Raw genomic sequence first — 27152 nt, forward strand, 5'->3', positions numbered from 1 at the left:
GCTTGGCTTGGGATACAGTTTCAAAATCTTTCGGATTCTTTACACATCTATCCATTTATCTACTTCCGAGTCAGTTTTTTGTCGATAAAAGAAAAGAACAAAGGCTCACACACAAGTTACCAACTATATCTATTGACGTTCAGGTGTGGCCTTCAGGGACCTTCTAACATCATAGGGTTCATCCCATTTATCGTTGTAGCTAGTTCTCAATCGATGGTCAGGTGTGTCGTTCAGAGACATTCAGAAATCACAAATCGCCTTTGACGTATGTAACGTTCGCGGTTCGCCGCAGCGTGCCACTCCGTGTGTGTATTAGTAGTTTAAATCATTTCACTCGCCATTATATACCACGTACTGCGATTTATTCACGTAATCTGGTCACAAAACAAGTTAGTAGCCTCGAAGTTGTGAGCTAACTTTTGAAGGGAGGGTGAGAAGGGAAAAAAAAGAAAAAGAAAAAAAGCCGATGTGCTACTTTACAGGCGCGATGGCTTCACGTACCTCTGCCGTCCGCAGGGCGGGCGGCTTCCTCAGCGCCAGTTTGAAAGCACTTTCCATAGCTCCGGTCATTTTCATAACGTCGAATTCCACCCAGGAGGGACTTTTCCTTCCTTTTTAGTCGATCTTTAAGCTTCGGGTGGTGTCACATCCCCCGCGGTGGAGCTTGTCCTCGCCCGGGCGTGCATGGACGGAGAACTTTTTCAGCCAACTCCCCACCAACCGGGCAGTTAAAACACGCCCAAATAAAAAAAAAAAGATAACTAAAAATGCACCCAAAACAGCGTCGTAATCCGTGTAAAAGTGCCACAAAGTTGTATCCGGTGCGTCACGGGCTGCGTACGTCCATCTCGACCGCTGCCGCCGCGAGTTCCATCCGAACGGTGGAGATTTTAGGTCCCCTCCTCCCGGAGAAAGGAGCAAATGTGGCGAGTTGACGACATACATCTGTTTGCCAGTAAAGGGGCGCTGCGTTCAAGTACACCTGGACGGGGAAGAAACCGGTGGCGACGAACAGCGACTTGGGTCGGACAAAACAACAACATAATTTATAATTCGATCTACTACTACGGATTTAAGACATCTTAATAAAATCACTTCACCTGTTTTGACGTTTTAAAATATAAATTCGGCGTGTAGTACTGGTAAATTCAAACGCCACGTACTTTGACGCAGTCCCTGAAGGCATCACTGGCTCCTGACACTTTCAGTAGCTGTTAAAAGTGGAGCGAAATCTGACTACCGGGATGAAAGCCAAGACGTTCATAAATAACACAATTTTATGTGAGTAACTTTATCCTGTATTCAGACGTCGACATACTGTGTTATGTAAACGTGTTATGACAAGAAACGGAACTTATTTTGAGTCACTTTTTTGGACACTCCTTGCTGCGCTGGTTTTATTGCATAACGGCGGCGAGCGCGCTCGTTTTGCTCGACATTCAGTGCCGCGGTGGGGGGCGGAGGGGCGGCATTAAAGGGGGCTGGAAAGGTTCACATGGTGACCACACTCGATTCATATGACTACTTTACCATTTACACTATTTAATAAAATGTGCAATAATATTAATAGAGTATTAAATATTAAGTCATTTTAAAATAGTATTTAAAAAATATATATGTATTTTACAAATAAGACATGCAATAATAGACACTGAATCATTTTAGGAAATAGTAAAAAGCTCAACTTTACAGTTACAATAGTGGTCAGTGTTATTTAAAACAAAAACAAAAACGACAATATCCATCCATCCATTTTCTTTACCACTTATCCTCAATATTTCATTTTAATCATTTGTGTCGTACATATTTATTTTTAAATTGTAGTCATACAATAAATCTTTTGCTTGTTAGTGTAAATTATTTTGAATAATTGTAATGAAAAGACACAAAAGTTAGTGCTTTTGTTTTTTAGAAAATTACAAATAAGATGTGTAATATTAATAACAAAGGATTGTTTAAAATATTGTAGTTGATAAAATAGCAGAAATATCTACCTTTAATAATATTAAAAATACTTTATACTTGCACTGCAATATTAATGTAGCAATTTGATTTCTGGGAATCATTACTATTTTAAAAAAAAAGTGCATTTGAAAATGTTTCATAATTTAAATATTCTATATTAATATACTGTATGAATTTTTAAAATCATGGTATCAAAATAATTTAGTTATGGTTTTAAACAAATGCAATATTTAAAAAGCGAATTACGAAATGTATGCTTTTTTAAACAAAAAAGCACTACAGCAAATTTGAATAAATTTTAATCATCACACTTTATAGTGCTTAGTTAAAAATCAACAAATATTCAATAGTATGCCAACTTTTAAAATAGTATTTTCTAAAATATATAAAAAATTTACTTATAATTAATATAAATGTTTCCAAATTGTTATAATTAAAAAATATAGTTTACACCAAAGTCTGTTGTTTAAAGAAATGCATGTAAAATGTTTATGTTATTGTGGCAAAGGTATCTAACAATTGCAAAAATATAATCAACAAATAGAAGACCTCTTTATGTCCAAATGTCTGCATCTTTATTGCACATTCCCATAAAATTGGGAAAAAGATCTATTTCTGAGTAGACAATTGTTTAAAAGGTATAAATACATGGAAATGAATTGTACAGTCCACAAAAATAACTTAGTCATAAACAAAGGACACCTTTTAACGCGCAAACAACAAGCGCTAATCGACGTTAGCGCCTGTTTGGAAGCCTGCGACTATGTCATCATTACCCATTAAGACAAAAACAATGAAAGCACTGTTAAAAAACAAAGAAGAAGAAGAACCCTCCATGGATTTTCCTACATCGTGTCGCAGTTACTTCTCATCGTAAACATGGTAGAAAAGTGTGAAAATATTCAGCATTTTTTGTTTTGGTTGTAAAATGGACGCAGCGATGATTCCACAACAGGAGGAAGAAAAAATAAGTTAAATGTTGATTTAAAGAGTTAGAATTCCCTTTTTAATAACTGACCTCAGGGTTTTGTTGTGACAGGTGCATAAGAGGATCTGAGGTAGTGCTTGGAAATTTTCTGAACCGGTTTGTCGCAGTAAATTTGAGTACGAACAGAAAGGGGCAAAAGGTCAAATTTGGCTTGTAAAATTAAGTGCCGTCCTTACTTACGACACGACTGGCTTGTTGGAGATTGTACGGAAAAAAAGCACAAAATCGATTCCTCAAAACGTCTTTCTCGGCATTTAAAGTTCATCAACTACCAAGGAGTGTTAGGGCCAAGTTATATGGAAATAAAAAAAAAAAAAAGATTAAAGTTGAAATCTTATAGGAATTAAATAAAAAATTAACTAGAGAAAATAAAGTAGTAAATTCTAGAATGAAGTCGCTGATTTGAGAACTTAAAATTAAGAAAAAAAAAAGTCTCATTTTCTCATGAGAGAAAAAAAAGTGGTAATCAGGATATTTTTTTTCTGAAAAATGCTGCATATATTTCTTTTTTTATTTATAAAAAAAGAAGTCACCGATTATTGAGAATAGAGTTGTATATTTGAGTGAAAAGGATTAGTATTTTTTTGCGGGGGGAAAAAAACCCTACATATTTCGAGAAAGTAGTCGCTAATTTTCGAGAAAATGAATGAGTAAAACTCCATCTTATGTGAATACATTAACATCTTTTTTTTGTAAAAAAAAAAAAAAAAAAAAAGTGCATATTTTGTGGGGATAAAAAGTTGCCAATTTCTGAGAACAAAGTAACATTTGAGGGGAAAAAAAATCGGGATCTTGTAAGAATGAATCACCATTTTTTAGATTTTTATTTCTTTAAAGAAATACAATCGTATACCACTTGCATATTTTGGTTAAAAAAAAGTTGTATATTTTCTAGAAAAAAGTTTCAAGTTTCATATTTGATACAATAAACTGTTATCATTAATATCACGAGAAAAAAACGTTTTGGTTTTTTTAAAGGAAAAGTGGTATACTTTCAAGAAAAAAGTGGAATCTTTTTTGGGGGGGGGGAAGTCCTATGATTTCGAGAAAGAAATGTGATATTTTAGAGAAGAAAATTTGTACACATTCAAGAAAAAGAAAAAAAAACTGAGAGTACGTTTTTGAGAAAAGAACATTTTCTATTTTTGGAGGGAGAGAAAAAGCCATAATATCACAAGAACAATTTCGGAAATATAAGGAGGGGGAAAGCCTCCTTTAGATACAATCATCTGGTATTATTCTTGAAAGATTATGATTTCCCCCCCCCAAAAATATACAATTTATTTTTATAGGAAAAATATGTCTTTACTCCTCATAAGATTCTGACTTCACTCTCGTGGTGTAACATTCAGTTTCTTTTCAGCGTGATCCTAACACCCCTTGGCAGTCAAGTCTTTGGCTTGGTGTCCAAGAAAGAAAAGAAAAAAAACATTCAAAGATTCTTCCTTTCTTGCCCAATAGTACCCTCCTGTGGTACGATCGGACACTCCACCTGTCAGCAGCAACAGTGCGTGAGGTCCATCCACAAAGAAAATGAAGGGAGAAAAAAAAGGAGCGTTGTCGCCCTCACAGCAGGATCTGGGCCACGTAGGGCGAGTGAGTGCTGGCCACGGCGGCCAGAAGCGGAAGGTCGCTCGATTCGATCCTGAAATAATAAAAAAAAAAAAAAAAAAAGGGACACGTCATATTATGCTCCCAAAAAGACATTTATATGATAATAATACAGGGTGGGCTAAAAGTGGCTACATACTTGACTTTTTGTTCATTTGAGTACATTTACAATTGTTTATTACAATGACATTTGTTAAACATGGCTTCATCAGGTAAATTCAAATGAGGGTTTTAAAATAGTGTTAGGGTTTCAGGTCAATCCTTCCTTTGTCGTTCCTTGCTTGCTTCCTTCCTAAAATCCCTCCTTTCATAACATCCTCCTTCATTTCTCCTCCCTTCTTTCACTACATCCGCCATTCTTTTCATCCTTTCATACCATCCATCTTTACTTCCTCCCTTCCTTCACTCATCCATTTCTTACCTACAAGAGACATCCTTAGTTCTTCCTTCCAACCACCCTTCTTTCCTCCCTTCCATCCTCCCTACCTTGCTTGCTTGCTTCCTTCGTTCATCCGTCCTTCCGTCTGTCCCTCTTGACTCCATTAATACTTCCTTCCTCCCTTCCTCACTCACTCACTCACTTACGTCTAGCCTTCTTTTCTTGCTCCCTTAAATAGGTTAATTTCAAGTTAACTGTGTACCTCATTTTGTACCCCCTTGTATAACAATAAGAAAACTGGGTGCTCACCCTAAAACCATGCCCAGTTCTTTGACGTGGACTCTCTTCTGGCCCTTCAGGTACTCGGCCAACATCTTACTCTTGAAGTAGATCTCCTGCAGGCGGTCCTCCAGGTGCATGATGCACTGAGGAGGAAGGAGATCAGTTCAAATTCACGCCATCAAAACCTTGGTAGCCAAGCTAAAGTCTCATGTGATTTGGTCAAGTCGCACTAGATTATTATTATTATTATTTTTTTTTAAAGGTTTCACAAGTTTTGCTGAAGTATCACAAGCTTATCTGGAATCTGACAAAACGTTTCTAAATTCTCATGAGATTTGCGGATGTCTTAAGAGATTTGCTCTAGTGTCATGAGATTTGCTGGTCTCAAGTTTTACTGAACTGTCACAAGCTTTTCTAAAGTCTAACAAGAGGTGCTGAAGTCTCGTGAGATTTGCCGAAGTCTTTCTACGTTTGCTGAAGTCTCAAGATTTTTTTAAAGGTTTCGTGAAATTTTCTCAAATCTGAAAATGTGTTCAAGTCTCATAAGATTTTCAAAACTAACAAGATTTGCTTAAGTCTGACGACATTTTCTGCAAACTCAGGAGATTTTTTTTACAGGTTTAAAAGGGATTTTGTAAAATCTCACGAGATTCTGGAAAGTCTCGCGAGAGTCACTGAAGTCCACAGATTTGCTGAAGTCTCGCAGGATTTTCTTACAAGAGACACTGGTTGGACTCGCTTGACTCTTGTGAGATTTTCTAGGTGGCACAAGATTCACTAGAGTCTTGTGAGATTTAAAAACGTCTCACTGAATTTGTCGACGTCTGAAGAGATTTGCTGGTCTCACTAGATTTGCCGAAGCCTCAAAACATTTTCTAAAGACTCAAGATATCTTGTTTGTTTTAGGTTTCACAGGATTTTCTTAATTTTCACAAGGTTTTTTGAAGTCTCAAGATTTGGGGGAAAGTCTCATGAGATTTTCTCAAATCTGACGAGAGACACTATCAAGATTTTCTTAAGTCTTGTTAGATTTGCTGAAGTCACAAGATTTTCTCAAATCTCGCAGGATGACTGTTCCACTTCTGGATTTTCTCAATTTAATTCGATGAATTTTGGAGAAATTACGGATTGTACAAATTGGAATTTGGAGGCGTCAGTGTGTTGTGTGTTACGTACAAAGTTGGGCGACATGTTGAGCTTGTAGAGCTGCTGCGTGGAGTGCAGCAGTCCTGACACCAGGCTTGACACCAGTACCTCCTTGCCCAGCTTGCCCACATCGGTGGCTCTTCTTTGGCTGCTGGCCACCTGCACCGTCCACTTGTCCGTGTCGGCCACAATACACACGGCCTCGGCAATGGGCTCGTCCAGTACCGGATGCTGCGTACAACAACACCGGATGCCGTTACACCATTGGTTTCCCCTGGTGTTTTTTGTGCTTTTGGGGTCCAAGGACCCCTTTACAAGGGAGACATTTTTCCAAGGGCCCCCTCATGAATGCAACGCTCATTAAACATAAATAACATGTATCGCTGAATAAAACAGGAATTAAAAAGATGTCTTGTCATCACATGACGATAAATTCACATATTTTAAGAGACAAATAGACATCATTTATTGCAAACTATTTTGTGGACCCCAGTTTAAGAACCACTTCCCGAAGGTAATAAAACGTATTCCTTTACCTGGACGGCGTGCGTGAGTTCGGCCATGAGGCTCTGCCGTAGCTTGTCGTCGCCGGGCATCCCGTGCAGTACAAAGTCTGGCACATAGGTGGGGCAGTAGCCGCCGAACAGGGAGCGGCCGAAGTTGGCGATGGTCGGCTTGGAGTAGTTCTCCACTAGCTTGGAGCTGCCAGTACAAACAGCACATCATTAAGTTTGGATTTACAATTGCTATTCAGCCTACTGATTGTCTGATCAATGAAAGCATCCATTTTTGATATGGAAATTCAATCAATGGAAATATTCATGTCAGTAGGCGCATGGTAGCAATCGGCACGGCACACCAGGAAATTCAGGTTCAACTAGATTGCTGCCAAAAGTAAGCGACAGGTTTGAATTTCAAAAATGCAAAAGAATGATAAAATGCAGATTATATATATTATTTTCTTAAACCTATTTACCTATCCAACTATATATTGACAAAATATAAATTACAATGTATTATAAATGTTTATAATTTTTAAATACGTTATATAAACTGATTTAAAATATTGTGGATAAATAAATTAACTTATATTTAAAATAAATATTTTAATTATGTAATTAAATTGTGTAATTGTATTAAAAAAATCTCATTTAACATTTTGATATTGTATTTATCAAATATTGATTCAACACAAATTAAATACATATCTAAAAACATCTACATTTTTATATTATGATCAAACTACTTCAGTTACTTTTAGTCAATACACTAATTTAATAGTCATATATGAACATATTTTGAATTACTATTTTGATAAAAAACTTTTTTAAATATATTTAAATAATTCAATATATTTTGTTGATCATTTTTTCAGAAGACATTTAATTTTGTTTTCCTATTTGCTTGTAATATTTGTAAATACCTTAAAAAATTACATAATACGGATTTCTATAAATTAATACTTACTGTAAACTCATATGTAGCTATAAACAAAATTGAGTATGAATAAAGTTTTCTAAATCTGAATGAAGTGAAGTTTTCCCTGTGCGCGTATGAACACACACACATATTCACAAAACGTTAGGGATTTTTTCCAACGTATAATTTTGTCATACATCTGTACCGTACAGCGGACCCCAGCAATTCTTGGGGGAGAGGAACTGAGCCCGATAGCGAATAGCGAAGATCCGCAAACAAAAAAGCATGGATTTCCATGAATAACGAGGGAATACATTCCCCCAACAATCCACTGACAGGTAAAGTTGCGAATGCCGAACCGCGAATATGCTGGGGTCTACTGTATTCCACATGTGCTCTGAGTGGAGTGAGACTCGCACTCACCCAGGGAAAGGCACCAGCACCTCCTCCTGCCAGTCCTCCGTCTCCTCGCTCTCGCTGTCGCCCAGCGCGCTGTCTGAGCTTTCGTTGCGTGGAATCTCCCAGTCGTTGAGGGGCGCCACCTTGCACTTTTGGTCCTCACCGCCACCTCCGCCTTTGCCTGCGCAGTGGTGGAGGACGGGCACGGACAGGACGAGTCCTTTGTCGCACGAGTCCGTAGAGGCGCACCTGCACCTCCTGTGCGCGTCCGACGAGTCGCTCGCTTTGTCGATGCCGCCCTGGACGTGACGCCCTACCCCCGATGGGTCCAGAAGGTCTTTACGAAGACCGGCCACGGCGCCGGCGGCCTCCTCCCGCTTGGCCACGTCGTCTATTGTCCTCGTTTCCACCGGGTTCTCCGCGCAGAAGTACTCGTCGAAGTGGCTAAAATCCGGAGCATCGGTGTTCCACGGGGGAAGTTTGCTGGACACCCGCTGCAAGGACGGGGGGTCCTGCGGCGTGGGCGGCGGAAGATGGTGGAGCTTCCTGTGCTTCTTCATCTCCTCCTCCACCTTCCTCCGCCGGCTCTCGGTGTCCGACTCGGGCGACATTGAGTCCCCGATGAGGAAGGTGACTTTGCTGGCCGCCTCCTCTGGCAGGATGAGAGACATAGGGCCCGACGCGCTGGTTCCCGGGGGGACGTTCTTGTCCGGAGGCTTTTTCTCCAGGGGGAAGCCTAGCAGGGGGTCCCCGATGGGGTCTCCGACAGGGTCCTTGCCCGGGCCCTCGTCCGGTCCGCGTTCTCTCGGGGAGCACGAGCCCACGGGCAGCATCGTCTCCAGCCGGGCCTCGGCGGTCAGCGGGCCGCCGGACTCCTTGTGAGGCCCCTCGAGTTCCTCCGAAGTCCGGCAAACGTCGTCCTGGAGAGTCCCGGTCGCTTGGCACCGGTCCTCGCCCTCGTCGTCCTTCTCCGCCAAGTAGTCGCCGCCGGGCTTGTGCACGGTCACGAGCACGTAGTCCGACTCTTCCACTTCACCCTTGCGCAGCGAGGTGGTGATGAGCGAGCCGGGCATGACGATGGCCTCATCCTCAGCGCCGTCTAGCATGTGCGTCTCCAGCAGCTCCGAGCAGCGGATGAAGTAGGTCAGCACGTACAGGAGGCGCTGCACCAGCTCTTGACGGCGGCCCACGGCCACCGTGCGGGCCAGGCGCACCGGAGAGCCGATGGCGCCGTACAGGTCGCCTGCGAACAAAATGTCAGTGGCTATTTTTTTAGCTTCTTTTTTTTTTAATCTTCCCACGTAACACACACAGTGTCAGCGTCAATTGTTTTTACCCAAACATGAATGTAATGCAGTTCTTGGCTCTGACCACTTGGTGTCCCCATGATCACAGTTTCAGAACATACACAACATGCAGCTTGATTTTTTATTTTTTTTTGTAATTGTACTAATTATATAGCAACTGTATCGCTAACAATACCAGCTTTTTTGGTATTGATATGAACTTTTTTCTAAAGTAAATATTTTTGCAACAGTATTCACTATATGTTAAAAAAAACCTAACAAGATTTACCATTTTTGGCAACAATATTCACTATATGTTGCAGCTCAATTCACTATATTGTAAGGAAACCAGCCATGCCTTGAAATATTTAAAAAAAATTACCATATTTTGTAACAAAAGTCAACACATTTGCAACAAAATTTAATATATTCACAATATTTTGAAACAATACAATCCAGTATTTTGGAATTTGTCACATTTGATAACAAATGTCACTGTATTTTGTGACCGAATTTGGCACATTTTGCACCAATGACTATTTTGCTACAAATTTTAACAAAATCTTGCAAAAAAAAAAAAAAGGTCACTATATTTTGGCACATTTTTACCTGCACATCTGAATAAGTTAAATTTTTCATTTTTCAAATTAACTAATATATTTTCCTTTAAATTATAAAAATATTTTTTAAAAACTACATTTCCCTTAGAGATTTCTTTATGTAGCTCTAGATAAAGGTGTTAATCCAGGAATTAAGTTTTTTTTATGAGACAAGATTAAGTAAAATGTTTTCATATTTAATATTTTCCTAACTAGGCTAGTTTGGCCTTGGCAGAGGTAGGGGGGAAAAAAAAAAAAAAGTACAGATGAAGTCACTGAATTTATTTTTTGGCCTTTACAGTCTGCTTGCATTGGGGGCACCAACTTTTAGCCACCCACCATATTCAGCAGACTAAGCTTGTTGTGGCTTTGAAATGTGCTTTAATGCCAGCCAGCCACTGGTAGAGTGGAACGGTCACATTGACGTTTTATGAGGTCTGTGCGCTTTTGACTGGCATTCTCGTATTTTGATGATGTTTATGCATGATTCTAGATTCACATCTCTCACCGAGCTGCGCCCACAGCGGGTTGTAGGGGTGCGTCTTGGCCAGCATGTCCACGCTGGGCGACGAATGCTTCTCCAGGAAGATCTTGATGGGCGGCTGGCCGTTGGGCATGACCGTGGGCACCCAGGCCAGGTGGTTGGTCAGGACGGCCGTCAGCAACGCCGGGAGGAACCTGCCGACGTCACAAGATGGATGAGTGAGCAGAAGGGAAGGGAGCACCCACAAGCGGGCGCCTGCGGGGCTTTATCACAAGTTGAAAAGGTCGAAAGTGGACAGTGACTACACACGCGCAGAGACACGTTTTCTCTCACTCTCACACACACACACAAACACACATTCTTGCAGCATGATTCACTTCTCATTTCTAAACAAGCGGCTACTTCCCCTTCCTGTCTCATGACTCCACTCAGACACGGTGGTCAGTGAGTCACGTGCCGCTCATGTCGACAACACAAATGGTATGAAGAAGACAATAAAATTGTATAACTTGATGAAGGTTGAGGGAGGAGAAAAAAAGCTATTTCCCTTCAGAGATTAAAATTTGCATCAACAATTATTTTTAAAAGAAATCTGATGGAGTAATTTTCCAGTGGGAATGTGTAAAGTATTTCCACTGACAAATATTGTTTTACAAAGTTAAAAAAAAATATATATATATATATATATATTTTTTAAAGGATTAAAATTTCTTAATTAATCTACTAGTGATTAAATGGGGAAAATATCAGGGATTAGATTTCTATCTTAAATTATTTATTTAAAAAAAACATCTTGAACTACAATAATTTCCATGGTGTTAAAATGTGAACTATTTGCATAAACTATTTTTTAACTAATCATCTTTTTAATTATTTTTGAACTAGATTATAATTTGTGCAAGATCACCTACATTTACTGTAAATTAGACTTTACACGATCAGGATTTTTGGGGACGATCACCGCACAGAGAGTTTAAAAAAACGATAACATCACAAGATTAAGTTTTCAGTCAGGTCAAACAAACATCACAACATGACAGAAATAATGGGTGCTAATTTAGTCATTAAATACACTTAAGTCCTCTCCCGAGCACCGGTGACCACCACCACGCGTTTTTCCTTATTTTATTATTTTTAAAAAAATAATAATAAATTCCCCCCCAACACAATAAATTTGCGCGATCTATTGTTGACAAGATAAAGCCCAGTGATCGTAAAAGACAGCATGTGTTTGTATCGGATTGTTGTTATTGCAGTAGTCTGACATAGTGCAATCGTGAAAGAGCAAATTTGTCTTGTAGTCTGAACCAGGCATTACGTGTTGTCTGTCCCACACCGCCGACATGTCAAAAGAAACGCAACAAGGCTAAAAATAAACTAGTTTTTGGACTCAAATATACTGTACATGATGGCGACGCGGCGCCAAGATCTTGCAGAGCCGATCAATGACGTCATTGATTGGATCTGCGAATTACGCCAAAGCGCGCTGGCATCTTTTGTCAGGGCGACAATAAGCAATTTGTGACCGACGGGGACGGGGCGGGCGTCAAACCGGTCGGACCGAATAGAGCGGGCCACTCAACTGGTTTTTGGAGGCCTGCTCCATCAGCAGCGAGAACTCTCGCATGAAGAGGCTGCACAGGTGGTTCTTCTCAGACGCGCCCGACATCATGGTCAGCCACACGGGCTCGGCCACGCGGGGCATGCTGTACAGGTCGCATATGGTCATCCTGAAGGGAGAGCGAGAGAGAGAACAGGCGTGTTATTGTCCGAGAACAAGACCTCGCTGTGAAGACCCCCCCGCCCCCCACTGCAAGAAGGCCAGGAGTTTCCAGGGCGGGGACGGGGGGGTTCGTGCACGTCTCGGCTGGACGCCAGGCTTGGACGCGGTGGTGGGAATCTCTGCGGGCCCGAGGAATGTCAGGCTGGAAACACGGGGCTGCCTGAGACCCACTGCCCGTTGAAGTTGATTTCATGCAGTCTGAACTGCCACGTGGATGTTAAAAAAATAAATAAAATCAAGCCCTTCTGTCTGCTCTCAAACGCTGTGGGCGTGTCTGCCGAAAATATATACGGTTAAAGCCGCCGTAGCCTGGAATATATCCCACTGAATCGTCGCGGGACTTTTGCACATCACGAGGACGACGCGCTCGCTCTAAAGCGACTACGTCAGCCTGAAGCACCGGTCCACACGGTCCACACACTGACTGTGCCGTCGGCCTTTATTTGTCTCCCCATGCTCTATTGCCTTCTCTCTGTTAGGGGGGCGTGCACTCAGAGCTGACGACGTGGCGCTCTAGAATATTACTGAGTATACAAAACAAGCAAAATATTTTTTTTTACGTAGAAATTTGGTAGGAATTGGCCTTCTGATATTTGTTTTCCGATGTGTCATTTTGTTTTCATGTTTTGTGTGCATGTTGTCAGTTTGTTGTATTTGTACTTTTTTTGTACTTGCTTTTAATTTGCCTTGATTTGCTCTGCTGTCTTCAGTCAGGCCTACATTGAGAATGAGAAACTGTTCTCAATTGCCTTACCTGGTTAAATAAATTGGGTTAGAGTTACAAATGTGCAAAGGATATGGGTTCCACTTTTGGAATTGAACCACAGAAGTAAATGAGATGAAACCTGTAATAACAAGCTTGAATGATTGGATGGTGGCTCAATGCTTTATTACTACACATTACAGTATTATGTACGTAAAAGAGAATATTTAACACCTCGCCACTCACACTTAGCCCCTATATAGACGCCTTTTACGTGCGTGCGCTTTCGCCAAGTGTGCGGCTTATCTTTGTCAGGATGCGTTGGCGCGTGTGTACCTACGTCACGGCAGCGTGGGCGTGAGAGGGTTGAGGCGCAGTTTTTTAATGCTCCATGAAGTCAAAGACACCCACTGAAAAAGGCAAAGGCCAGCACAATTAAATTTAGCCGAGGCCTGAAGGTGAGATTGTGCAGCTATTTTGTTTGTGCCCCGCTCTACTATTCTGGAGCTCGGGCGGGGGGTCCGCTAGATAGGGTTGCCACTCAGGTGGGCCGGCTGCCATCGGGCATATGACTACGGCACGCAAGGGACCTCAAGACATGCTGCCAGCGTGTGTGTGGCAACACATTAGATGCACTTTAACCCACCTGTTATGTTGTGGGTCAAACTGACCAGTTGTAAGTGATTTTTTTTTTTTTTAGCATAGACAGACACACACACACACACACACACGCTCGCACAGATTAGGTCCACTTGAGCCCTTGTTATGTTGCAGGTCAAATTGACCCGTAAATGAACCTAGTGTGCGTGTGCATGTGTCAAATCAAAGTACTTATCAGCAAACACCTAACAACACACACACTTTGTCCACTTTAAACCCCCCGTTACTATATTGCGGGTCAAGCTGACCCGTTGTCTCATTGTGTGTGCAGGACAGACATTCGCATACAGGTACACGTAGATATTAGGTTCATTTTAACCCTTCTTTTATTTTGCAGGTCAAATTGGCCCGATGTCACAATGTGTGTGGCACAGACACAGATTAGGTCCACTTTAACTGTTCTGGTATTTTGTGGGTCAAGCGCACCCTTTTTAACAAAATAAATAAAGACAATATTTAAAAAATATATATATACAATTATTTTTTTTAATTTATATATTGTATAAAACTTTTCAAAGAAACCATTATCACAACTCCTTTCACCATTTCACTTTGGGTCAAAAACGTCCAACTTGGCTAAATCCTTGCTTTTGCAACATATAATCATGCATAACAAATAAATGATTCCGCTCAGGTTGTTTGTTTCTTCACGGGAATTAACGTCGCCGGTTACTTTTTTTTCTTTTTAAATAAGTCACGAGAGGGGTCGGAAAAGTCACAAAATTGGCAACACTGACTGACTGACTGACTGCTTTTTGTAAAAAGGCTGCCACGTCGTCAGTGTAAGCAGTGCACATCAGCGGGGATGCACTTTGAATGACCGGAGCCGCTAAAAGAAGATCAATTCAAAATCATCTAAAACGTCCGGCCGGACAAACTGGAATGAATCTGCAATGAATGAATGAGCGCTTTGTGTAAATGACGGTAAAACTGGTACCTTACCTGAACTCGTTGAGCCCGTCCACCATGCGGCTGTAAGCCAAGGCCCTCTGGCTGGCGTCAGCTGACCGCCGGCTCATCTTCATGGCCTTGTGGGAGGGTGACATAAAACACGCACACACACACAGACACACACTTTTTAGAAACGTGACCCTCTGGAATTTAGGGGAAGGCAAGGGAGCGAGGAATGTGATGTGACAATGATGCCGAGCAAAAGTGCTCCATAAATGCCGCCAAGTAAACAACATTTATGAGTTACGGGCGGTCGTCAGTCACTGCAATATGACAGTTTACCGTTTCGTTTATATGGCACTGGACACAACATTAGGTACTCCTGCACAAGATAATGACTATCCCAGAATGAAGTCGATGTCGTCTTTTGCATTTGCTTCCTTTTCTGTCCTTGTTCATCCAAGACCGCAATAGTAGTAGTCTTTTATTGCTTTTCACATTTTTCTGGTGGTGTTGTCACTTGTTGTTCTTTTCTTGTTGTTTTTGCTCTCTCTTCTTTCCTTGTTTAGCCCCCGATTACTCAATAGGTGATGTTGTTGTTTGTTCTTGTTTTTTGCTCGCTTACCTTCGCTCGGTTACCTAACCAGGTTTCAAAAGGTGTTGTCTCTTGTTCTTGCTGACTGATCTCTTTTCTGTTGTGTTTTATTAGGTTTTGCTCTCTTTTCTCTTTGTTCATTCATAGGTTCTCGAACCAGACTCCAAAATGTTATCATCTTTTTGTTCGTGCTCGTTGTTCTCTTTCCTCTGTTGTATTTTTGCAATTGCTTCTTGCTCTCGTTTCTCTTTGTTTATTCCTACGTTCCATGACGACACTCCAAAATCTGTTGCTGTCGTCGCCCTTTGCACTTTTTTCTCATCTTTGCCCCGGTTTCCCAAACGGTACCAGCAGGTATTATCGTTACTGGTGTTGCCTTTGATCACTTTTTCTCTCTTTTCTTTCCATCTGCTCCTTCTTAAACCATCAACAATCCAGTGCGATTCTGCTTTTTTAATGGAATGCATGTAGCCACTAACATAAAAAAAAGAACAACATTTTGGAGTAAATAAAAGGGCCTTCACCTGTTCGATGGCGCTCTTGAGCTTGTTCATGTGGCTCTCGAAGAGCGGAAAGTGCGAGAAGAAGAAGTCCTGAAAGCGGCTGTTCTCATCCGGGCTGGGCGACAGCGTGAAGATGACGCCGATGGCGATCTTCTTCTTGCGCGCCGCGCCCAGGCTCTGCCCGCCGCTCTCGTCCGACATGTTGAAGCTCTCCTCCACCGACCTAATGGTAAAAATATGCCTCTCAAGTCCAGAGTTCAAGTTCGCCACCGCAAGTCACTTGAGACCTCAGCAAATCTCGAGACCTCGTTTTAACGAGCACCAAAAGGATTAAAGCCAGACGTGTTTTGTGCTTTTCCTTGCAACCATATAGGCTTGACTGTATTTTTGCATTTCACAATGAGTTCACAGTGTCGGACAGGTTCAACTGGCCTGATTTTGTGAACGAGCGGCAATCTCTCACCAGCGTGGGAAGACGCCGTTCTCTAGGCTGGTGGTCTGGCTGCGCCGCCACCGCCGCTGGTAGCTGGACGCGCAGCTGCTGGTCAGCGAAGAGCCCGGCGAAGGGAAGGGCGTGATAAGGAGGCTGCTCAGGGACGCTTGGGGGGGGAAAAAAAAAAAAAAAATGTATAAACTGTATTATTTATCATTAATTTACTTTATTTCATGAAATAAAAATATTACATTTGATAACCAGTTTATCTTACTAATATTTTTCATTGTATTGACAATTTCTCCATTAACTAATGATTTAATGAGAAATGAATAAAACCATCTTGGCAAGGTCACACGTAGATAAGGAATCAAAAAATAAAAAACATTTAAATGTACATGTAAAATATGTGAAATGTTTTATTCTGATAAAACAATTCATTTTCTATTTGTATTTAATTATAAATAGGTAACCTATTGTGTAATAAAATAAAAAATGCAAATGTAAAATGGATTATGTCACCATTAAAAAACTATTTAAAATAAATCAAATAAGTGAATGAATATAAATGGAGACAAATTTTCACATACATTAGCATTCATTTGTAGATGAACCAGTAAGTACTGGAATAGTGCATTTTAATTAATTTGATTATTGATAACTATGATTAATAAACCAATTATTTAATCAATTTTAAAAGGCAATAATATTTGATGTTTTCCTTTTTTTTAATTGAGAATAAATCAATATTTGTTAATGACAAACAAAAATGAATAAATACACTGTAATTAACCCATTTTAGGAAAAATCAACAGACATGCATCAAAAATTACGGGACTCTTTTTAACTGCTCGGTGGCCTGTATGCGGCCCGTTGGCTGCACAACGATATCCAAGTTAACCCTGCCTTAAATCCAGTCTTAACATATTTAAAGATGGATATCACAGAGATGGCAATTAGGGTTCACATGTGATCCAATACAGTCACATGCTTATCCTATTGACAGACGCGCTGGCTCGGCACCAGGCTGGCACCACAAACGACAAACGCTGAACGGCGTGTAGGATTCCTGCGTCGCTGATGGGACCCAATAAAAAAAAAAAAAAAAAAAGACGAAACCATGCTGTGGACTACAGGCACGCGCGTGTGTGTGCAGTGATGAGATGGGGCCTGAAGAAGAAGCTCAATTACGAGTAGCGGCTTTTCAAAAACGCTAAATTTAAATCCGGCGCGTGTGACTGGGCTTTGGTCAGAACGCATCATTACCACGAGCCATTGTGTATGTGTGTGCGCGCATGTGGGCAGAACAGCTGATTTGGACCGCATATATATTTTTTTGTAATATAGTGATGCGCAGATGTACGTGTTTTAGTATAATTTGCTGGCATAAGCTTCACATACTGTATATCACGTCTATGTGTGTATCTGTAGATCCAGGAACTGGAACTACAGCTGATTTCCACTGCTTGTAAACTCTACCAGTATGCTGTAGAACCTGGCTTAATGTACTTTTTTTTTTTTTTTTTTTAACCACATAGTACACCTAAAATAAAAAGGGTTACATACGAGGCTTTGCCTACAGGGTAAAGGAATTAACATCTTAGCGCAGCAGGTCCAAACATAGTCGCTGCTTGTGTAACTCTGACCTCTTTTTGTCTGGCGAACCTACCTGAGCGGGCGATGCCGCTGTCCCGCTCGTCGTACAGCCCTCGGCCCGGCATGTCCATGGGGTGGCTGTGGCCTGGCGGCGGAGAGCGAGGACAGTGACAAGAAATATTGGGGGGGGAGAAAAAAAAAAGAAAAATTGAAATAGGTGCATATTACAATGCAAATGTGTGGAAAGGCCCGTCCGTCCTTGATAGTCATTTTCTGTCAGTCTCAACCTCTAGTAATGCCCAATTCTGTTTAACTGCCTCGATACATTTGTGAAGACTCTTTCCCCCATAGGTTCAAAAGACAGATGTAGTATCAATTATTTGCCTATTTAATGCTCAATATACCTTTGGATTACATTTTATGTTCTATGTAGTTCATATATACCAAATTTAGACCACATATCTTTGTTGTTTGGTCTTTGTTGTTTTTGACCATATTTAATATGGTTACTAATACGCCTTTGTGCCAAATTTAGACTATATTTAATGCATGTTTTGGTACATGCACCTCTAATGAACCAAATGTAGACCATATTTACTGCATTACTGTATGTATCTTTAGACAATATCTAATGATCATAGTACTACTAATGTACCAAATTTAGAGCATATCTAAATGGCTTATGTAGCTGTAATTTAGACACTTGTAGACAATGGAATTGTAGCACAAATCCAGCCTGGCACAATCTGTATCTTTGTGCCATCACTTCCACGACAACGCATCATGCAACGCTTCACACAAACTACATGCAACAAAGAAAGAAAAAAAAAAAATGAATAAATAAATAAATCACATCCCGTCTTGTACAATGTTATCACAGGAAACAGGACTGATAACGCAACAGGCGCTGCTGGTAAAAGGCAGTGCTTAGTGGAGGGGATGTAATAATATGGACTTAATGCTTCTACTACTGTAGTCATGTAACATAATACACAGCGGGTGGTAAAGAACAGGTACACGTGTTGTTTGGTGTAATAATAGAAACGGGCGGTTCCCCTGACATTCTAACGAGTGGCGGCCCATCGCAACGTGCTAGCGTGTTTATGTGCGCGGACGCACATGATGGAGGATGCAAAGCATTGCTCGGGTGGATGCTTTTCCATGCGAGTGAGGAGAAAAATCATTCATTGCCCACAAAAATCGCACAATCATCCGGTTAGTACAAGAATGTGAGTTGGTCAAGACTACGACTAACACCCGTACACACCCATGCACACTCGCGTGTATTCCAGTGGCGATAGAACACATGCGAGCCCGGATCAGACAGACGTTGTCACAGTATTTTGTCATTAGTTTTCATTATAATGTCATACACTTGACAGTAGGGACTGAGAAACACATAAATTAACCCTACGGTTATGTCAAAATGACCCACTTTGAAGTTTAAAACTCTTGACAAATCATTGAAATCTTCTTAGGGAAACATTTTCTCCCCCCTCCCTTTTATATATTAATCTTTAAAATTCTCAGTATTAGTGAACCCTCCTATTATATGGCAGGTTAAAATGACTATTGGGGGGGGGGGGGGCAGAAAAACATTTCAGAACGAAAATTTCACAGGGATTTTTCAGTTTCTTTTTACTTACAGTATAAACATTTAATATATGTTTAGCATTTGAGCAACACATGACTCACCCTTCCAGTTTTGTGGCCGCTTTGAAGTTTAGAACTTCCCAAAACATTTTATTGATTTATTTATTTGTATTTTAAATGGAAAATGTTATGATGTGATTTTATTTATTTCAATGATTAGCACTGGTGTTGGCTACATTCTGTCAAGTAATGCAGGAAATTACCGTCCTGTTACGTGGTAGGTCAACATGACCTGAAAAAACATTTTTACAATTGAAAAAAAAAATGAAAAAAAGGCAGTTATTTTTATTGTAAGTAGTTGTATTTTTTAATTATGTATAAATATTTGACACAAAATTCCAATAATTCGTTTTTTTTATTAACATGTTACATTTGTTTTTTCTTTTGTACACTACAAATGTCTAAAGTCAATGTGACCTATGGCGTGTTTAGTCATTTAGGCCCGAGAAAAAAACATTTCATTTCTTTATTCTTAACATTTAAATATTTTTCACATATGTTTTTTAACTTTAAAATGGGTCAATTTGACTCGCAACACGACAGGCGGGTTAATCCTGTCCGCAAACCCGTCTGACCCGAAACCCGCATCCAAAAAATGGTCACATGCTGCCGTCAAGTGTGCAAACACAGCAAAGGAGGCAGCAAAAACATGCAAATTGCGTACACTGGTAGCCATGTTTTTTTTTTTGGTTTTCTTTGTTTTTTGGTTTGCTTTTTAAGCGCCAACCTGAAAAGAAAGATGCGCTTTTGATGAGACGCAGCGGGCCCTGCTCAGAGAAGGCCCGTCGAGGGCTGCAGAGCTGAGAAAATCCTGCGCAGCACAAACACAAAAACATGGGAGAGAAAAAGAGAGAGCGAGAGGGAGAGAGACAAGAGAGGAGAGAGAGAGAGAACGAGAGAGAGGGCAAGAGAGAGGGGTGGCGGGAATGTTGGGAGGGAGGGAGATGGACAAAAAAGAAGAAAAAATGCTTGTTAGTGAATGAATAGGGAGGAAAGTTGGCGGCCTCCTGTCATGATAGCAGACCTTACAACAAGGAGCTTTTTAGTCGGGCATGAATAAAAACAGCACAAAGATCTGTAGTCTGTCCCATAGGAAGGCTGCGATCTCACAGAAAACAGTGACCACCTCATAAATAACATATTTCATCATGTAGTGGCCCATTTTGGATTTGAACAACTAGAATACTTTTTGTATTTTCTGTGAAAAGGGCAGGGAGAGGGCGCACAAGAATTTGCCAACAGCTCTTCATTGAGTCCTCGTACTCTGTACGTCACTTATATCAAAAAGGCTCAAGACTGAGTTTTGGAACAAGTGCTACGAGCAGAAGGGCTGGCAAAGTCTTTAGAGTCAATTTTGCTGTTATAAAAGTAGTTGAGGGTTAGAGGGAGAAACGAAGGCTGCTGCAATCCTGCACAAAATGACGAGTCATCAAACTTCGCTGCCATGCTTTACCCGTACGCAATGACAAAGTCTAAAAATCCCTTGAAATTTAGCGCTGTCCATCTAGTCTAGTACACAAGGTTCAAATTTGGTAGCAATAGGACAAAATATCAAGGACGTGTTCATCTTTAACAGACTCTTGGAAATGGCCGAAATGAGTCGACAAATCCTTCATGGCGTGTTTCCTCATGATAAGAAATGGCTACCAAATTTCATTCTGCTAAGCGAAACTGAATTTGCTAAGCGAAACTGAATTTCAAAAAGATTTTGCGTTTCTTGGTAGCAATTGGACAAAATCTCTCAGGCAAGATCATCTTTGACAGAACCTAAAATGGCGGCTTCTAACCAAAATGGCAGACTTCCTGTGTCGTTTAAGGCATGGCTTCTTGAGACTTTTTTTTTGCGGCTATACTCCTGATAAACATGACGACCAAATTTCATGGTCGCTAAGTGAAAGCGGCTTCAGGGGCTGAATTCTCCCCCCCCGACAAACACACAAACAGAAAACACACATTTTCATCGGGATAAACAACACCTCAAGGTGACTCGGGGCTACAGGAGGAGGGGGTGTTGGTGTGTTGTTGCTACGGTTACCTATGTTCCCCAGGAGATTATTTGGCACGGTGTTTTGATCGGGCCGCAGGGTGTTGCCGCTGTCCTGAGTGATGAACTCCAGACTGTCCTGTAACCTGTGAAAAAGCAGATAATCAGGAGAATGATGGCGAATGATTTTGATGGCAAGACAGATGAGGGATGCGTTTGTGTGCGCGCGCGCTTATGTGCAAGCGCTTACGTGTTGAGGCTGCCGTACACGCTGCCTCCCGTCCTGGCTGTGAAAACCTTACTCAGCATCAGCTGAGACGGCGACCTGACGTGACGAGAGACGCTCGTGAGCCACATTATTAGGTACACTCTCCTATCAAAATGCATGGTTTCGCCTGACCTGATCTGGTGTATTTTCAGCGTGGAGCCTTTGTAGCTCATGGCCACCGATCCAAACATCATCTCCCCCAGCATGACCACGTCAGACGAACACCTCGAACCCTGTGAATGTACACCGCTTGAAATGACTGCGGAGGGGTTCATTCAGGAAGGGTTATTTATTTTATTTTATTTTTTCATGGGCGCTACCTGAAAGCGGAGGCCCTGCTCTTTGGTTTCCCTGGCGGTCTCGGAGGCGCAGGAGGACGAGGAGGAGCTGTCCAGGGAGCTGCTGCTGCCCCCCGTCGGTCGAAGCCGGCAGAATTTGCCAAACATCTTCACCTGGCCCTCTGTGCCCTGTGGAGATAAATAAGGTAGTGGTTGAGAGAATTACTGTTACCGTAATTTCTCGTGTAACATACAATATTTCTTTATAGAAAAAAAATTATTATAATTCTATAAACCGTATTACACAAGGATTTTTTTTTTTTTGGGGGGGGAGTTTAAAAGCAAAATCACATTGTATTAACGTATACCAGTACCTAGGGGGTTGTGAAAAATGGGTACTTTCATTCCAATATCATATTTCATGTCATATAAAAAAAATTATGCAATATTGCACTCTGTGTGCAGTGCATCGCTATGAGTTTCACTTTTTGAATTGAACTGCCTCACTAAGTTAAGCTTTTGACACGATTCTAATTCATTGAGACGTACCTCATTACTTTCATTGCAATATGATCGTCCACCACCTTGTACAAGAGAAATCAACAGAAAGACTAGAAGCAACCCAGTCAAAACTGTCCTTGGCACCCTCGATCACAAAATGGACGTGTCGTGTCATTTCGCACAATCCGTTATATGCGGAACGTCACGTGACCAAACCCAGAAACCCAGGTTAGTTGACTTGCTGTGTATCCTACGCTAACAAGCATGACTCTGTTTTGATTACGATTATTTGAAGCCAAACTTGCCAAAAGTTCGTTTTCTTTATGGCTGGTGTCTTCGGACCAAAGTTAAATACATGTATAGCGTTTATTTATACAAATGTGATGTATGTAAACACGGACGAAGCCTAATCATCGAATATTGTAATATTTGGGTGGCTCTGTGGTGACATCTTGTGAAGTCCCTGCGGTTGCTTTGTCAGTCCACTTCGCCATTCACCCGAACTGGGGGGGAAATGCTTAGACCCATTTTGCCGAATGCGGAAAGAGGTTCCGTATTTACCGGATTAAAGCGATCGCCCCTCTCGGTAGTTATTGACGATAACCAGCACCTTGCATGACAGAAATCATCAGAACAACTAAAAATAATGCAGTCAAAACAGCATAGACGCACGTAGACAGCCTACTGAAAGGAGGCTGTGTCATGTGCTTCTTGACTCTGCTTGTTAGGAGAGGAATGTGTGTATGTGTGTGTGTGTGTGTGTGTGTGTGTGCGCGCGTGAGATTTGTGTACACAGAGGCCAACAGCATGTGACTGCCAGTCATATGACTCTTGCGGGAACTCGTGAGCGAGCGAGCAAAGCTGCACAACAATCACCGCTGCCTCCCTCACTCAACATCATCATGATCCCTCTCTTGTCCTTCCTCCTCCTCTTCCTCACTTCGGTCATGTGACTTCAGGTAACAACGCGGCGTGGCAAAAACATCCGATTATTGCAGTTGGCAGCGGCTCAAGACTGCAGTTTGCCAAGTCAGGGTGGCCTTAGCGTCTGTTACATTGACTTATTCTAGAAAACAGAACTTGCACAGCTGAAATCAACATGCCGACTGATGCCTTTTGCTGCAGCATGTGACTGCCAGTCACAGAATGCAGCTGCCCGCATTCTCTTCTCGGATAAAAAATGTCTCCTTATTTACATGCCGTAAATACAGGCGACTCTCCTTGTTGTCCAGTAGTGAATGCACCTGATTACCAATGACAGATGCATGTGCGGCACTGTTTTTCATTTCCTTTGCAGTATTATACTCCATAGTCTCGCCTTTTCTGCAACTGCCCACAACTGCTTAGCGTGCCACATGCAGACATAAATAATCTTCCAGCATTGTTTGTCTAATTAAGACTGATGAGTTCAATGGAGCATGTTTTTTGGAGTTTCCATCTTCCAGTCTCTATTTTGCAGCAGCTGCCCACAACTCCTTAGCATCCCACGTGCAGAGACAAATACAGGAGACCCCTATTCTCTTCTCTGCTATTATTGGCTCGTCTTTTTACAACTGATGCTTTTAATGCTGCAGTCCCCCCCCCCCTTTTAGAAAAGCCTGACAGTAATTCAGTAAAAAAAAAAAAAATCCACAGACTCCACTTTACTGGAGGTGCCCACATCTCCTTAGCGTACCACAGGCAGAGACGTAAAAACGATTAATGCAAGCAAGCGGCATTTGACATCAACGCATCTAAAAACAAACATACAAACAAAACCCAATCACGTGACTCACGGCGAGGTGGGCGTCTTCCGTGCCTCTCTTCTTGGCGTTTGAGTCGAAGAGGACGTTGCGGCCCCGCCTTTCGCAGTCCTGGTACACGATCAGCCGGATGTGACTGGGCTCTAGCTGCGGGATTGGCCAGCTACGTGGACAGAAAGCGAGCGGTCATTAGGCCATTTTACAGTGAAAAAAAAAACACCACCAGAAAGTGCATAAAAAAGTACAAAACAACACCAAATCCTATCTAAGACCACCGGCTTGTTGTCAGAAATCCTAGCAAAAAGAGCGATACAACATCCTGATTAAACTAAATCAATCAATCACTTCAGGCGGGAAAATCTGAGCGGTTTTTAACCGGTCTGGGGCTGTTGCCAGGCAACGGGCGGCTTTATCGGGCCGCCTCGGTTGATCCGCCAATGGATGTTGCTGCTTGCTTTAGAGACAAATGCTGCTAAAGTACAATCGGCGTGGCTGCTGGCTGCCCTTCGCACAGTCCGTTGTAATCCCAGCGCTTTTGCGGAACCTCGCTGTGTGTTTCTGTATGCGAGTTATTTAGGAGCAGCTGTATGTAACATCAGCCGTCACACAAGCATGCTGATTATGCCAACAGCCAATCAACGCAAGAACTGATGGCTACGGCTCAGCGGTTAAAATCAAGCTTGCAGGCTCAGCAAAACACCTTTATCTGACAAACTGCCATCAAAGATTGAGTCACACGAGAACCTGAAACAGCGCCACAGGAGCTGCAGATGGGACTGATTGATCTCCAATGTGATACTGTCTTAAAAGAGAAGTTCATCTCTCAATCTGAATGAGTTTTATGCTTCATTAAGCGCAGACAAATTTCCAAAAATCCAGAAGCTGGCAGAGAGGGATGCTGGTGGTTTTTGGCTCTACATATGTGTGTGAACAGGCTTTTAGTGTGATGAAGACCAACAAAACATCCTACAGATCCCAGCTGAGTGATGAACACCTCAGATGTGTTCGGAGAATTGCCACAACAAAACTAACACCTGACTTTGATACACTGGCAAAAAAGGTGATCAACAAAACAACACTGTTCCCATTAAAGTAAATCTAAGTATTAACACTATAATGCCTTTTTTTTTTTTTTTATATATATGTAAGCATCTGGTCCTGGCTTGGCCCACCTGTCAAATTGTAAAAGTCAATGTGGCCCCTGAGCGAAAAGGTTTGCCAACCCCTGGTCTAGACAACACACACACACACACACACACTGAGGTCACTGCAAACACTCGCTGGGAAAGGGAGGGTCATGTGATGCAGTCCATGTTAGGATGTCAAAGCAAAATCATTTGTCATACTCAGGCCTCGACAAGGAAGTCATACGTTGAGCACTTTTTCTTCTACAAAGTCAATCATGTGCTCATTCACCTTTGCTTCAACTTGCTCGTCGACTATAACGCTCTGTTCTCCGGTCATGTGATCACGCGCCTCGGCCAAAGCTCGGACCTCAGCGGCTTGGCGGGTAGCAACGCTGCCGCATTAACACATCACACTCGCACTCAGGGAAGATGAAACCACTATGGGGACAAGTTGGCAGCACAACCTCAATTAGGTGCAAAGCTTAAAAGGCCAAAACTACACTAGAACATTCTCCATGTGTTTGTGGGGAATACGGACACATGTTGGGAATGCTCTTCAGCTCATGCTAGTTTAACTGGGATTTGGAACGAGGGATGTGGGTTGATTTACATATTACTCTTAAGTATTGTCACCCAAACACTAGCCAAGAAAGCTCTCAAGACAAGAAAGAACCAGACTTTGAGTTGGTGAGGTAAGCACAACTGTCCCAGTTGAGGCACCTCTTCTCTTGGGCGGGTAATAATCTGAGGGGGCCTAGTCAGTTTGCTCTGGAGATCCCAAGAAAGAAAGAAAGAAAGATCCAGACTTTGAGGGAAGACAAGGTAAGGACAGTTCCAGGCAAGACTTCTCTTGGGTGTGCAACAATCCAAGCAGGCCCCAGCAAACAAAGAACCAGACTTTGGCGGGGCCTGAATAACGCGGAAGGTAATTAACTTGTGCAGGCAATAATTCGAGCAGGGCAGGGCGATTCGCTCTCATGTTCTCCAGATTTGTATAGATTTCTCCTCCTGATCTAAGTCCTGAGAGTGCTAAGTGTGTGGCATAATGCCTGCCTGGCCTACATAATGAGCTCAAATAACGCAATACGGGCCGGGCCGCCCCCTCCCCGCAGGTCGATATCCAGCTCTTGTGTGTAAGATTACACATCAGGCGGTCATTTTAGTCAAGTCACATGCCTCCCTGCAACTTGGCCACCGCCTGCCTGCGTGTTTGGCTCTAGTCACTGCAAATGTACAGAATGTTCATTTGCGTTCCAAAATCCAAATATTTTAAAATTTTACAATGAATAATAGTTAGTTAGAGCCACAGTTGCTCAAGCAAATGCCCATCCCTTGTTTGGATCTCTAGCTACTAGAGTTAGCTGAATTACCTTTAGCGGAAGTCAACTGTCCATCCATAGTTCCAGATACTCGCTAATAGTGGAATACCAAATGTCCATACCTAGTTTGAAATTGTAGATAATAGTGTTCGTTGAATAACATTGCCAGAACGCCAAACATCCATGCTATGTTGCAAATTTTAGTTGCGAGCATTAACGGAATGTCAACATACTCCAACCAAAGTTACAAATCTTAACTATTAGCAGGATGTCAAATGTCCTTCCGTCATGCCAATTCATAGCTTCCAGCATGAATAAACAACATTTAATCAGATGCAACATCCAATATCCTTTGGAGAGGTCGCAATTATTTGCATAGCTTGGACACAAATCCAGTCTGTTCTCACGCGAGTAGGATGAAATACAATACAGACACATTTTGGGGGTTGTTTAAAACTAATTAATAACAAATGCATTCTTAAGTATTTCAACTTCAAGCATGCTAAGCTTTCCTACTAAAACCTGGTAAGTGCTACACGGGTTGTTTACAGATTCAGC

General features: G+C 41.8%; 2 protein-coding genes across 7 annotated transcripts in view; both read right to left on the reverse strand.

The window, feature by feature from the left end:
• Positions 1-1320, reverse strand: part of rapgef6 (Rap guanine nucleotide exchange factor (GEF) 6) — a 71494-nt gene extending 70174 nt beyond the window's left edge. For all 5 annotated transcript variants that reach the window (XM_061702262.1, XM_061702258.1, XM_061702259.1 and 2 more), the window contains exon 1: positions 502-1320. In XM_061702262.1, the coding sequence (XP_061558246.1) occupies positions 502-576 (75 nt within the window). In that variant the 5' untranslated portion in view covers positions 577-1320. The remainder of the gene's footprint in view (positions 1-501) is intronic.
• Positions 1321-2497: 1177 nt separating this feature from the next.
• The window catches only part of fnip1 (folliculin interacting protein 1), a 31825-nt gene continuing 7170 nt past the window's right edge, over positions 2498-27152 (reverse strand). The window contains exons 2-18 of one of the 2 annotated variants that reach the window (XM_061702265.1): positions 24182-24311; positions 21948-22094; positions 21760-21860; positions 21610-21684; positions 21411-21505; positions 20103-20186; positions 17796-17867; positions 16157-16292; positions 15715-15916; positions 14647-14732; positions 12142-12288; positions 10583-10752; positions 8214-9432; positions 6908-7073; positions 6402-6602; positions 5253-5368; positions 2498-4598 (exon numbers count right to left, since the gene is read on the reverse strand). In XM_061702265.1, coding sequence (XP_061558249.1) covers positions 4520-4598; positions 5253-5368; positions 6402-6602; positions 6908-7073; positions 8214-9432; positions 10583-10752; positions 12142-12288; positions 14647-14732; positions 15715-15916; positions 16157-16292; positions 17796-17867; positions 20103-20186; positions 21411-21505; positions 21610-21684; positions 21760-21860; positions 21948-22094; positions 24182-24311 — 3226 coding nt within the window. In that variant the 3' untranslated portion in view covers positions 2498-4519. The remainder of the gene's footprint in view (positions 4599-5252; positions 5369-6401; positions 6603-6907; positions 7074-8213; positions 9433-10582; positions 10753-12141; positions 12289-14646; positions 14733-15714; positions 15917-16156; positions 16293-17795; positions 17868-20102; positions 20187-21410; positions 21506-21609; positions 21685-21759; positions 21861-21947; positions 22095-24181; positions 24312-27152) is intronic. The other variant, XM_061702266.1, reaches the window with a different exon arrangement.

Source organism: Phycodurus eques, chromosome 17 (assembly GCF_024500275.1).
Source record: "Phycodurus eques isolate BA_2022a chromosome 17, UOR_Pequ_1.1, whole genome shotgun sequence".
Classification (NCBI taxonomy): Eukaryota; Metazoa; Chordata; class Actinopteri; order Syngnathiformes; family Syngnathidae; genus Phycodurus; species Phycodurus eques.